The 14313-nt window shown below is 44.2% G+C and overlaps 1 protein-coding gene across 1 annotated transcript in view; it reads right to left on the bottom strand.

Moving 5' to 3' along the window:
* GLI3 (GLI family zinc finger 3) overlaps nt 1-14313 on the bottom strand; it is a 287264-nt gene that overhangs the window by 58762 nt on the left and 214189 nt on the right. Inside the window, exons 8-10 of the mRNA XM_019627118.1 lie at nt 9565-9778; nt 8682-8795; nt 7124-7264 (exon numbers count right to left, since the gene is read on the bottom strand). Coding sequence (XP_019482663.1) covers nt 7124-7264; nt 8682-8795; nt 9565-9778 — 469 coding nt within the window. The remainder of the gene's footprint in view (nt 1-7123; nt 7265-8681; nt 8796-9564; nt 9779-14313) is intronic.

Raw genomic sequence — 14313 nt, 5'->3', positions numbered from 1 at the left:
GTCTTGGGTTCTGCTCATGCACGTCTCCCGCTCCTGAATCCCTAGAATCGCAACAACACTACTCTGGCTTCATTATGTCCTGCCTCCTGTGTTCACTGTGCTTTTCTGTTTCCTTGTCTCCCCTTCCAATGAGAATGACCGGTCCTGGAAGGTCTGGTCTAAGTCCGTTGGCAGTGTGCCCACTACCAAGCTGAGCCAGTGGGCAGCATGAGGGCTGCTCCCAGGTCTGCTTCTGGTGAGGCGTTCTTGAGAGAATGGCTGGTCAGTTCATACTTTTCCTGATAAACAAGGGGACGCATGGTGCCAGCAAGAACTGCTATAGGCACCGATATTTCAACGGGGTACGCAGCCCAGCTCGGAGTGAGCATCAGCCCCTTGTGTATGCAGTGGGTCCATACAGAATATCCAGGGTACCAATTATTGGCGGAATTCAAACGCTCACCTGAAGTATCATTCAGAACCAATCAATGAGCTTTTGAGAAGAAAGCCCTCCCCAAATGGCAGAAACAGTGACTTGGATGAAGATTTTTATGAAATATTTCAGAGGGTACATGCAATAAAACATTTTAGGGGGTACATACAATGAAGCATTTTAGGGGGTGTAAAATGGCTGAGCAAGTTTAAGACAGTAACTAACATTACTCGATACAATAATAGTTACTCAAAACACTGACTTGTTACTCTTCATTCTGAGGTTAAGGCACAGTAGTAAAGGGGGCATTTTAATAATTCAATAATTACCCAAGTAATTAATACCACCCCTAAAAAAATTAACCACAATTATTCTGGAGGGCATTTAATCTACAGGGTTGAAATTCACCCTGGGAGAGATGGCAAGTGCCTGCCTCCTCTGAAATTCCACCTGGGGGCAGCCATCGTAATGGGCTGTACATCCCCGCCACTACCTCCTTGGCTGAAATGGGGTGGATGAGCGCTCCGCACAGCTCTCCAGGCAACTGCCAGCCAATAAGCCAATAAGCACTTCAGACAAAACCTATTTGCCATCCCCATCCTAAGGACTATCCAGTTCAAATCCTTCACTTGCTTTTGCTAAAACTGAGGGTCGAGGAGGCAAAATGTCTAGGCCAAGACCCACCTGTCAGACGCAGACTGGAGAAGAGAACGGGGTCTCGATTCCAGTCAAGTGCACGTCCCAGTTCAGCAACAATGAATATAAGATAAGCCTTAGAGCTAACACAAAGAACCCACAAAACCCAACAGCGCCACTCTCCTCCCTTCCCCACTCAACCCTATGAAATACAAACACATGAAGCACAGAGAGACGCGTCCTTCTCTTAGACCCTCTGTCTGCTTCTCATTAGGCCTACTGCATGTGATCTGTTTGGCCTTGGACATCGGGGACGACATTTATTTTCACGGCTATTTCACAGAATGATAAGTAAGAAAATAACATTCTGAAGGGTCAAACATTTCCAGGGAGGTCATCCAGAGGGTCAGAGCAGAGATGGGGCTGCCACTCAGAATTCCACTGGGTCCTGGGAGGCTTTCACTGGTGGACCACACAGCCCTCCGTGCCCCCCACTCAGCCTAATCTCCTGAGTGTCTTTATGGGAACAATTTCTGCAGGTGCAATTTAGTCAGTAACTTTAAAAAGAATGTGACCCTTGAGGCATAATTATCAAAGGATGGCTTTGAAGTTGGTAGTTCTTAGTCTACATTTTACATAGCATATCTACAAATAATTAAAATATCTAAATTAACCAGAAACTCCATGTAGGGAAAAAATAAGATCAAAATCTCCACTCATTCATTTTACATTTTATGTGCACACAAAACCAATTTTGGCCTCATATCTGAGACCCCTATCATATTTTAAACTCAATTTTCTCTTAGGTATGGATGTACAATGCAACTTTAGCAAAGGGATCAAAATTAGATGGAAAACATTTAAAATGCAAATTTAGGATCATGATACGAATATGAAAATAATATCTTCACCACATCCTAACTCTTCTCCATGTTTCTACAGATACATCAATTCTTCACAGATTAGATGTGCTCTCTTTATATCTAAACCTCTGTGATAGTAAAAAGAAAGTCATTCATTTTCATGCTGCCGATGTATAGAATTTGTTTTCAAATGGCAGCAAAGGTGATTATAGCTGTACTCTTCTGATGAAGGAAACTTCAGCCTGTTTTAGAGATCAAAATTTGCAGCACATGAAAGCATTTAACACCCAAGTAGGTGGCTAATCAGCCTACAGAAGGTGAATTTTGATACTACGCTTAAAAGATGCGAGTGGAGGAAGGAGTAGAGGCTGAAATGCCACCCGCCGATGCTGGGAGTCAGGACACACCAATCACGGTCTCTGCGGTGTGGCCCCGATGGCAGGAGACCAGAGTCCCCACAGAGCAGCTGCCAAGATCCTCTTCTGGGGGCCCATTCTGCTGGGGATGGGGTGAGGGATAAAACTGTTAAAAACTAATTTGACCTTTTAAAGGCTTTTGGAAAGAATAACGTATGTGTTACTTCTTAAACCGGAATAGAGGGTTAAGAATGGATCATTGAAAAGAGGGTCAGGAACTGCAGTGATACAGCAAACATGTGGCCATTAGGTATGGTGATTAGACCATTTCTATTCTTTCAGTTCCCAGCTACGATGTCTGTGAGTATAACCAGCCACTCAGCTGTGGTAACCCATACAAGGCACATATTCTTCACATTCCTTTTCCTCCTTTTAAAAGCCTCTCGACACACCTGTGGGCTACACCGTATCATTCAGAAGCAAAGCGTACAGGCTTCCTAGAACCTGATGCTGATGTGTGCCGCCCTCTGTGCATACCTCAGATGCTCAGTCATCCAGGGCCAAAGAGGAACGAACTTCTAGGGCAGAATTAACACAGACGGACAGGGCACAGACTGGGAAGCTCCCACATCTGTGTGAGAAGCCAAGCCAGGAAGACATGGGTGGAGTTTTTTACATAATAAAAAAAGCTCAACCAAACCAAACCAAACCAGAAATAACACTTTGAGAACTGATAGTCTACACATTTAAATTTAAGATTCATGTCTTGTGTAATACATACTGCACAAAAGCAACGAGAGGGTCCAATTAGAATTGAAGGGAAAATGTGGGCTTTTCACAGCTTGTTTTGAGATGTTAGAGCATATGCTTTCTGATGTCAAGGGAAGAGAGAGTGCTTGCATGCTGACAAATCAATAATAAATTCAGTCTTAAGCAATGATACTTTAAATTAATTAACTTCTGTGCTATATATCCTTCGGACTCTCTTGCTCCCTTCTATTTTAACTGCCATCAAGAAAGGGACAAAGTACAACAAAAACCTGGTTAACAAAAAAATATACTGTAGATCTCTTCTTAGCTTCTGGGCATAGGAGTAAATTTATGACCGATTTAATACTAACTTGAGAGTAACTAAGCCCAATTATAATTATCTTTCTGGGAAGAGAAATTAATTAAACATCCAGTGGTAAAGACCCCACAGCAAACCTAGAATACACACACAACTAGAGATGGGCAGGGGCCTGAAATAAAGGAGAAGGGAAAGGCAGTATTTAGCCCATCTGTTTGGACAGTAATGGGACGAGGTAATCTCTCCATAGAACACAGAGTGCCTTACACTGGAAATGAGACTACCTGGCGGGCAGTGTCAGCCGCGTCCCTAATGCTCCTCTTCAACTTTGTGATTTGCTAATGTGAAACACATGTCTCCCTTTTGCACCAAGTTCCAATGATTCTGGAATTCCAACCGAGCAGCTCAGCGACTGAACCAGAACAAGGGGAGAACTTGTCAGGATTTAAGAGCTTTCAGCAAAGCCCTTCAATTGCAGCCAGCACCCTATTCCACGGAAGGATATCAATTATAGATAGTGACTTGCTTTAGCAGGCAGTCGGGACTGTCAGACACGAGATAGACAACCATGAAGAATCATGAATCTTTCTATTAACTGTAAGAGGAGGAAAAAGAATGGGTCATGGCTATAAATAAGGCACAGCACCACAACGGTTTAACAGCTTGCCTCTTGGTTCTATGCAGCATGAAAATTCAACCAAGTTACAAAATGTCCTCTCTCCAAAGAAAGTCATAGGAAGGGGAGCAGTTAATGCTTGCCTCTGTCCCTAAAAAAATGGTTTTTGCAAGTGGTATTATTTCCATCTGCCACCAAAGTAACTAGGTTGACCTGAAGTAGCTATTTGTTCAGTCAACAAAAATAAAGCACTATTGTATACCAGGCCACTGCTGATGCTACCAGGTACACCCATGAGTACGAAGGTACTTGCTTATAGGTCACGAAAAGTAAAATCAGTTTAAACACACAAAGCTGTAATTTCCAGACTTCAGATAACGAGGAAAACGGTAGCAAATAAGTGATATAAGCTAGAATATTTATTTATGTTATTGTAAATTATCATTTTGAATTCACTTAACTAAGTTTATGTACTCAGACTAAAATTAATATCATAAAGGTAACATATTAAATTTCCTTCTAATCCTGACATGAATTTCTTCTAGCTGATTTGAAATAAAAAAATTCCACTGCATATGCATTCATTCATATTTTTACAATAAAGCAGACAACACGGTGGCCATTTAGTTGATCGTTTAAACAGACTGACCTTAAAACTACTCAGATCTACTAAAACACCACCACCATCTAAAATCCTTTGCCACTGAGATTAAATACAAATACCTGCAATATCCACGGTTTTTAAAGATTTCACGTTAAGTAGGCAGCAAAAAGGTTAAGGAATTACCACCATCCAAAAAAATGTTACCTCAAACCTGGTCTCTAACGAGGGGCACAATTCCCATTAAATGGAGACTTAGCATAAGCTCCTACTTCATTCCTCCTCTAATAATGGCTGAGCTATAACCACAGGCCTCCCTAGAAACTGCAACGACTTATCCACAGAAAAGGCACCATGAGACTGCGTCATTGCTCAGAAGGGCACTTTAACAAGCAAGGAGCACTGCCAACATGTCGCTCACGATGGCAGTCTTTATACAAACAACTCTCCTCATTTATGTTGTGCACTCATTATATCACTCGGTATTCCTGGCATACTCGACTCTCTGGGACTATTTCTCTACATTAAAAGAAAACTTCAAAACCTCTTTATCCCCTTTAGTATGACAATGTCTGTGGTTTCCATTAAAACAGTCAGCCAGAATAAAGGGCCATTAAGTCAGGCTTGGCTTAAAAATAACACTTGCATCAAATTAAAGAGAAAAAATAAATTAAGTTCATGGAAAAATCTGGAAATATACTTTAATTACAAACATCTGATTTTCTAGTTTCTTGCTGTGCTGATAAATCTATAATTCTTCCTATGCCTTTATAAGGAGACACAATTAAAAAAGAAATCGAGGGGGGAAACCCTGCTAATGTCATGTTAAATCCTCAGAACACTCTGTGCATAACAGATCGCAAAACCAGCAAACCATATATTTATTTAACACTATGATGTCATGCAGTGTGTGGACCAATACATGACCTGTGAAACATGTGGGAGGTGTGAAGAATTCTGTGATTTTAGTGTTTAAATGGGGGAACATTATCAAGAAATATGGATCACGGGCCAGCTGAGTGGCTCAGTTGGTTAAGAGCTTGCCCAACAGTGCGAGCTCTGAGCAACAGGGTCACTGGTTCGATTCCCACATGGGCCAGTGACGCTGCACCCCGAGCAGAGCTGTCGCTGAGCTGCCAACAGGTGGCAGAAGGGCTCAGCTGGTGAGAGCACGTGCTCCTAACAACAAGGCTGCCGGTTTGAATGGTGGGCTATGCCCACCCACAACTAAAGACTGAAATCAGCACCTTGAGCTGAGCTGCCTCCCGGGTGGCTCAGGTGATAGAGCGCACGCTCTTAACAACAAGGCTGCTGGTTGGACTCCCGCATGGGATGGTGGCTAGGCCCACCCGCAACTAATTGAACACGGCACCTTGAGCTGAGCGGTGCAACTGGACTGGGAGCTGAGCTTGCTGCGCCCTCCACAACTAAGATTGAAGAACAACAACGCGGCTGTACCCCTCCCCCAATTCCCCAACACTGTTCCCCTCCCCCAATCCCCCAATAAAATCTTAAAAAAAAAAAGAAATATGGATCATGTAAAAATAAAAAGTGATTATAAAAGAAAAGAGAATGGAATGTGTGTGGGGGGAGGGTCACAACAGAAGCTGCTCTGTCAGATTTCCTGTCATATTAAAAGCTTACAAAACTGCCACACATAGAAACCATCCTTAATGCCTTAAGGGGACCCTGTCTTTCACCAGAGTGTGTGAGCTACAGCTTTTGATTCTTGCGCATCTAAATGCCCTTCCATCTCAGTTGCTCCCAGTCCCATTTGCCAGGAGACTCCACTGGCCTGAGAGAAAGTGCCACATAAATGAAACCCCGGCAAAGCGCACAGGTTGATGGCAGGGGTGGGGGGTGGGGGGGACTGCCTTATTTGAAAGAATACACAGGGGAGCAACAGGAAACACTTTGGAACCTGATATGGGCAGAGAAGGTGTGCTTGTCCACCTGACCATGCTGCAGTTTTCAAAACTAGACATCATTAAACACATTTTACAATACATATCACTTTTTCCTGTTAGACCTGCAAAGGCTGGCCTCACGTCAAGAAACTGTGCTAATGGCCTGCCCCAAGCATCTACCTGTGTCACACAGAGCACTAACGGCTGTGTGAAACAACGGGAGATTCCTGAGGCCTGAGGGTTTGGGCATGAGGAAGGTGGAACGGAAAAAAGGGATCCCACCTCTACAATTTTTTGTTGTTCCTGGGTCTTGGAAAGGAAACTCAAACTTGGTTAAAAGGTTAATAATAATTCATGTCCAGCTTACTATTACTCAATAACCATCAAAGTCACTAACTCAAAATAGTGTTCTCTGGCTTACAGGATCAGAGTCATTACACTCTCTATTGAAGACTTTATTGAATTTTACACTAAGCTTTAGCTGACTGAACAGGTCAGGCACTGTGGCTCAGAGTTCTCTTTATTCTTGGAAAGTCACAAAGGCCTCTCCAGTTTGCAGCACAGCTAGCTAAGAAACTTGACTCAGCGCAGGGTCAGGGGAGCTGATCCCGCAGAAAGGTCATGGAGTTTAAAGCCGGCAGCTCTGCGGTCCCCTTCACTTACGTGCACCAGCTGTTCCTGGGTGTCAAACTCCCGCGTGCAGCCTTCCCAGTGGCAATTTGTCTCATAGATGACTTCAGGTTCCTGTTTGCTTTCATCTTTGTCCCCTTCCTCCTTTACCAGGGTGGTGCCTTCTGGCTGTTCCTGAAAGACGGGGTGAGGGGGAAAAACTCAGGCACAATAGGAAGAAAGACAAGAATAGAAAGAAAAAACCTGATGTAGATTTATTTTCCTCCTGATGCAATTTTTCACTGAAAATGAAAGAGAGCTCAGGTCTAGCAACTGGGTTTTGTGAATGGAAGAAGTCAAATACGTGGGGTTATCTGTGTGCATTTTTTCAGGTTTACCAAATACATCTTCAGAGATTGTTCACTTGTGATGAAAAACAACAAACCATAACAATGATAAAAAGTTGAGGCCAAATTTTGCTGCCCGAACACAAAGGTGAAAAAAACCTAAAATGTCATCCCGTAAGTGAAGCAAACTGAGTCATGTGGGCTTTACCCAAAAGACTGGTCTTGCCCTTTTGGATTATTTTTCAGTGTATTAAGTTTTCAGTATATTTATTCAGTATCTCACATTTTGGAACCCAGGGAAATGATTGGTAGTAACTCTAATTCTGTTTTTTTCCAGCCACTGGAGGCTGTGATGGGCACTTTGTGAATTTCAGAGGGATGATGTCTTCTTGGTTCAACTTCTGATCTCCAAGGCTACACTCTCTGCCCGAGAACCACGGCATCTAACGTTTGGGGGGTACGGTCTTCCCTAGTCTTCTCGGGCAGTTTTGTAGCAGTTAAAATACAAAGAATTTCTGGAATTCTGGGAGACAATTAGGTGGGTATATTTAAGTTCCATTCTGAGGTTACATGACAAAAACTGTATGTAAGTGTTTAGGTGTAACCAGCAAGGTTGTTGGCGAGCAAAATGCAAGAGGAAGGATGGGTTTCAGAACCCATGACACCCATCCATGCCATCCTCCTGAGATTTGGGGTGATACAGTAAGGCCCGGATTCTGCGGATAGCTGGGCTCCTGTCCAACCCGTTTCTGAGAATTGATACTCATAGACCTCCTACCAGATCAGGCACAGGTACCCCATGAGATGGTATTACGGTATCTACACACCTTTAAACTGAGGCTCAGAGGATCTCAGTGACTAAAGCAGAGACCAGACTGAATTTCTGAACTCCTCCTTTCAGGACTTGGGGTAAAGGACCGGAATGTAGGTCGCCTTGGGTTAGGTGTGCCTCTCTCTCTCCCTGCTCTCCTGGCACATGGGAAGTGGCAAAATAAGGACAAATCACAACATGCTCAGTACACGGAACATTGTCACTAGCTCTGCCCAGCTCAGGCTTAGGGCGAGGAGTTTACAATTTAGCCCAAGATAGGGGCTGAGGACGGAACGTTGGTCACACTGGTGGTCAGTAACAAGCTACTCTGTGAACCAGTTCTTGCCACACGCAGCTTCCTGCATTTTCTGTGTTTGCTTCTGACCTAGAGAAACACATTAAGTAAGACTCTGGAACTGGCCTTTCATTGTCAAGCAGAGCCTGGGCGCCTCACCTGCTGGCCCCGTGGCCCAGGACTGGGGAGGTCGTCGTCCGCCTTGATCTTGGACCGCTTGCTGTGCATCAGGTCACCAGTGCTGCTCACCGCAGACTCACTCGTGGGCTTGTTCTGCCATCACAAACGCAGGGACAGAGAAAAAAATTAGGTTTTGATCAATGAGCACGACCACTGCTAAAACATGCAACTCGAGACAAGCAGGCTTGCCTGACTCGAGAACAATAACTCTGAGAACACTCCACTCCCGTGGCAGTGGGGTTCACGAAATGTGCTCACAGCCAGAAAATACAAACATGCAGCAGCTCCTCGTTTTTACCACATGTAAACTCCCTGTGGCTTTTAAAAGCAAGAGGAATAGAGCTGAGGGCCGGGGCTTTACCCGGCTCCAGTAGTGTACTCAAAAGAACACAGTTGTGAGGTGGGAAGGAAACCCACGTGCACTGTTTGAAAAGTTCTTTAATTAGAGCGCCTGGATCCTTTTCTGAGCATTAGCGGTGCGGAGATAAAAGCAGACAGCAGTGTTATTCTCACTCTGAAGTAGTGCCCGATTCTAAGCACCCGCAGACAGTGACCAAACAAGAGCAACACATCCGTGAACGTATTTCTACTGAATGAGAGTACAGACGGCACCAGGTCAGACGCTGAAGCCTTATCAAGCAGCCCACTTTCCCACAAGGATAAAATGACTGGAGAAGGAGGCTGGTGTTTAAAGAGGAGCATATACACAGCACATTCATCAAGACTGGTGATGACAGCCCTGGTCAGGAAGACAGGCTGCACTATGGAAGCCCTGAGAATCCAAGTTAAGAGCTGGCACATGTGGCATGGGTCTCCTCTACCATTATCAAGGCCGAGCAGCTCACGGAGTGATCTCTCTCACCTGTGAGGACTCGGACGGGCCAGAGCTGACCTGGACGGGGTTCAGAACCGTCGGGATTCCTGGGATTGGCCTCTGTGTTGGGAAGGTCGGAGCAGGATGGAGAAGCGGAGGGCTGTGTCCAAAGGCCGAGCCCAGGCTCTGCTGCCGGCCTAGGATTTGTTGGTGCATATGGAGAGACACAGGTGCGGAAGGGTAGGTGAAACTCAAGGCAGGGCTGCATGGGGGAGAGAAAGGGCAGGAGATCGTCACTGACAGGAACGCAGGGACCCCACGTTTGTAACTTTACACGAAGTTTTACCATCCCAAATCACATCAGCTGTCTGTTTAAATCAGAAGGTAGAAACAATTATTGCCATCTCGAAAACTTCCAAGAGAGAGATGACAAGACACACGTGTGTGCACACATACACAGACCTGAAATAAGATTCAGCAGAACGAAACAAAAGGCATCGGCTCAATAACAGCTATTTATTGCAATAACAAACTTTATATAAAAGGGGATGGGTGATCACAGGCTGTACAGTGCTTTCGTCGGCTCTCAGCCCAGCACTTTCCCGGGCGGGAGCGCTCCCTTAATCTCGGCCACACTGTGCACTTTCATATGTCTCTGGATCTTATTACAAGCGGAAAGAAAATCAATTGGTTAAATGTGTTTTGAACACCATACTTGTCATATCACTCATTTGTTTGCAAAGATGGAAAGCTTGGTTCATCCAGAATGCCACCTAAAGAATTTCCATCAGTGCCGTCTGGTTACAGAAGCTGATGGATTAACCTCTCCTGGGTGAGATCGGTGATCAATGGGCTTTGATGGAGGAAATTCCAATGGGAGAGCACAGCTCGCTCATCCAGCTGAACAGCATTAAATGTCTATTAAAGTCCATTACACATGCTAATGCGCGTCACTGCTGCATCATGCCACAGTCTTCCCAGGCTACAGTAAGTTCTGAGGGGGCTTACCTAAAGATTTCTTAACTATTACACAGTGCCAAATTTGCCAATGGCTTCAAAATGCATGAGAAACTATAAACACTTTCATGAAAATTTTTCTTGAACAATAATCAGTGGAAATACACACACACACACACACACACACACACACACACTTCCCCCACCCTGCTATGTAATACACAGAAAAGAATCACAGTTTCTTGTAATGTCAAAGGTAGAATTCATGGAAATTTCCAATCCGGTGGGTTAATTACGACTGCTGTTAAGCGCATTAATTAAATACAATAATTACAATAACAAAATTCAAACCCTTTCAACAACTTGAAGTAATAATTCCAAAGACATACTCTGTTCATTAATGTGACTCCACATTTTGCCTATTTGACTATAATCCATAAAGGGCGGCTTCAATGGGATTACATTACTATTATTCCTACGGAGAACCCTGCATTACAATAGACTGCCCATTTAAGACTGAATATCATTAAGAATACCCTAGGAGAATTTCCCCAGGCTTGGAGGAACTCTCCTTTCATTCTGCATTGTATTTCCTTAATAAAGGAAAGCAGGAACAAGGTGAAAACAGTCATTGTTCACAGTAAGTTAGGGAGAAATCAGTAATAATATTCCGTTTCTGTGGTGCTATAGTTTCTGCCAGTGTTTCCAAAAGCAACCATGAATGATTACAGCGAGACTTAGCAAAGGTAGCTGTGTGCATGATTGATAGGGCATTAATCAAAAGATGCATATCTGCCTCAGAATTTGTTCACAAGCTTTCTTCTAATAGCTGATTTCATGTTCACTGAGCTCTATGCCAGTTTGTCCAATTTATTTTTCAGTGTAGAAGCCATTCATCAAAAAAACACAATGATTTAACACTCCCCCCCCCCATTTTCTTTTGGTGAATGGGTAGGGTATTACTAAATGTAACTCCCTTATTCTATTCATTAAAAAAACAAACCAAAAGACCCCACTACACATACGTTTACAATGTGACAGGATTTGCAGGAACGTCCATACACCTTTCCAGCTTTCTGAGCTCACATAACCAGGTAGGCTTGGCAGGAGGCCCCTGTGGCTACTTTCATTCCAATTCTAGAATATTTGGGGGCTTAAAACGCCAGGACCTAATTAAGAACCAAGAACACTAAGGGACACATTTCACAAGGCAGAAAATGCCCTTTCATATATTAACACAAGAAATTAAAAAATGTTAGTAGCCAGACAGGGTGGGTACACTTTTCCTTTTAAAGATGGAGGAGAGGAGAGCACAGCCAGACAGGGCATCCCTGCTGCACCCGCTCTCAGGTGCATGCTCTCTGCCTCCAGCAGACACAGGAAGGAGCTGTGGGAGTTCGTAATATACTTGGGTAACATCCCCCTTTCCGGCTGCTTTTTTGCTGGTAAAGCCAATTGACAGGAATAAACATTTTCCAAAATCCTTGTCAATTATTAGATTCCACGGGATAAAGAACATACAGAATGGACGAGCGGTTTTCAGCTTCTTCACAAGGAGCCAGCCACAGAAACCCTGTTCTCCGACTGCAAAGAGCCGGCCTGGTGAGGCCTGAGCCTGAGGGGCCCATGCAGCTCTGGGCTCTTCCAGCTGCTGCAGGAAGAAAGGAAGGCTGCTGGCTCCAGGTTACAAAGCCTATTCAGAATTTGATGACAAAAGAGGATTTCTTGGCCGTCACAGCATCGGCGCATGGATTTGAGGCCAGGCTCCTCTTGCTCTCAGAGCTGCCTGCTGAGTTCTTGACCAAGTCTTGCAATGAAGAAGCAGAGATGGACCATGACTGGGCACTGCCCTGGGATGTCAAGAACAGAAGGAAGTATCCCCTCCCAAGTGCATGGAAAGAGCCTGCAGAGGACTTCCCACTGGTGGGGGACAAGGAGGCCCAAGCCACCACCTCCTGCTCTGTGTCTCCCAAGAGCTGTCAATCTAAACAGCTCTGCCTCAGGAATCTCACTGCACACAGGTATTTGCTGCGTCCTTCCAGAGCTTAGCATGGCTGCTTCCTATCTGTCACTCGGGACCTAGCTTAAATATCACCTCCTCAGACAGAGAGGCCTCCTGAGACAGATGCCCCCTACAATGAGCCCCTCTGTGGCACCTTGCCCAATCATTCTCTATTGTTTGACAGTTTTATTCTCACCGCAGCACACAGCACTCTCTGAAGTCATATTCTCTCATGCCCTCTAGAATATAAGTGAGGTCCAGGTGAGCCCAGCCCCGGTCGGTCTTACTCGCCACTGATCCCTGGCACCAGGAGCACTGCCTGGCATGTGGCAGGTACTCAACTTTGAGTCAATGAGTGACTGAGTGATTTCCACAACTCATTAGTGTCCTGTGGCTGCTGCAATAAATACCCCAAACTCAGTGGCTCAAAACAGTACATCTATTACCTACTAGCTCTGGAGATCAGAGGCTGAAATAGGTGAGCAAGGCTGCGTTCTTCTGGGGTCTCTAGGCACCTTGCCGCTCCTGGCTTCTGGGGCGAGCCTCACATCCTGGGCTCATGAACCCACGTTACTTTCACCTTCTCCTCTCACTCTCGACCCCCGCTCCCACCTCCCTCTAATAAGGACCCTTGTGATTACATTCAGGCCGCCTGAATCATCCAGGATAACCTGATCTCAAAATCCCTAACTTAATCAGAGCCACCAAATTTCTTTTGTCATGTAACCCCGGCTTCCAGGGGTTAAGATATGGGCATTTTTGGGGGGCCATTACTGTGCCTATCACATGCAGAATAGTCACTTCAAAAAAAAATAAAGGTTCCTCTGAAAACTACAATTTGATGTGTCTGTAAAACAATATTACATAAACAAAGCTACTGTCTAGATTCACTTCTTTCTACACAACTTCAGCAGCTGAAAACAGATTTTGCTAACGACAGAGGTCAGAATTAAAAAGTCAATTCTACCTTTAGAGGCCCTGAAAAAAAAAGCTATTTTCCTAAATGGTTCATGTATTTATTCCATAATTTCCTAGAAATATAAAGTATTGATACTGTTGAAAATTTTTATAAATCTCTCCTGTCTCCTCTAAAGAAGGCGAGAACCTCATCTAAAACGTGGTCTGCCAGAGCTTTCTTACACCAGGCCCTCACGTGTCTGTTCACCTGCTCTTTCCTCTGGATCACTTAAATACAGATTAATTTTACATTCTGATTTCTGAATTCTCTTCACTCAACGGTCAATAAAGTATACTTTAAAAAACTATTTTTATAGCTTTCACTTTTCTACATGCCTATATGAAAGATGGGATAATCTTAAGATAGGATATTAAATAAAAAAACAATCATTTATAAGAGTGTGGATTAAAGCTGTGAATCTATACTGAGTCAATAAGGCCTCTAGAAAGAGAGGATCAGGCGGCCCAGAGCTGCCTAAGCACTGTGCTAAATAGTCACAGGCCTCCTGAAATAACAGTCCAAAGGTAAGTGTTATGAGGGAAAAAGACACGAGGTGCCAAGGTCGTAAGTCTGAGGAGGGAGGGCTCCGCAGTCCCACACGTGGCGCGTTAATACGCAAACACGCGTTCCCAATGTCCAAAACAGATCTGGCGTGCAGCTTCTAAAGACTGCTCTTCCAACTATGGTCCATTTACACAATGGAGTATTACTCAGCTATGAAGAAGGAAATAGTACCATTTGAAACAATATGGATGGAACTAGAGAACATTATGCTAAGTGAAATAAGTCAGTCAGAGAAAGGCAAATACCATATGATCTCACTTATACGTGGAATCTAAAAAACTGAATAAATGAGAAATGTAAACAGAAATAGTCTCAG

Source organism: Hipposideros armiger, unplaced genomic scaffold (assembly GCF_001890085.2).
Source record: "Hipposideros armiger isolate ML-2016 unplaced genomic scaffold, ASM189008v1 scaffold_710, whole genome shotgun sequence".
NCBI lineage: Eukaryota > Metazoa > Chordata > Mammalia > Chiroptera > Hipposideridae > Hipposideros > Hipposideros armiger.
This window is presented reverse-complemented; position numbering and strand designations above follow the sequence as displayed.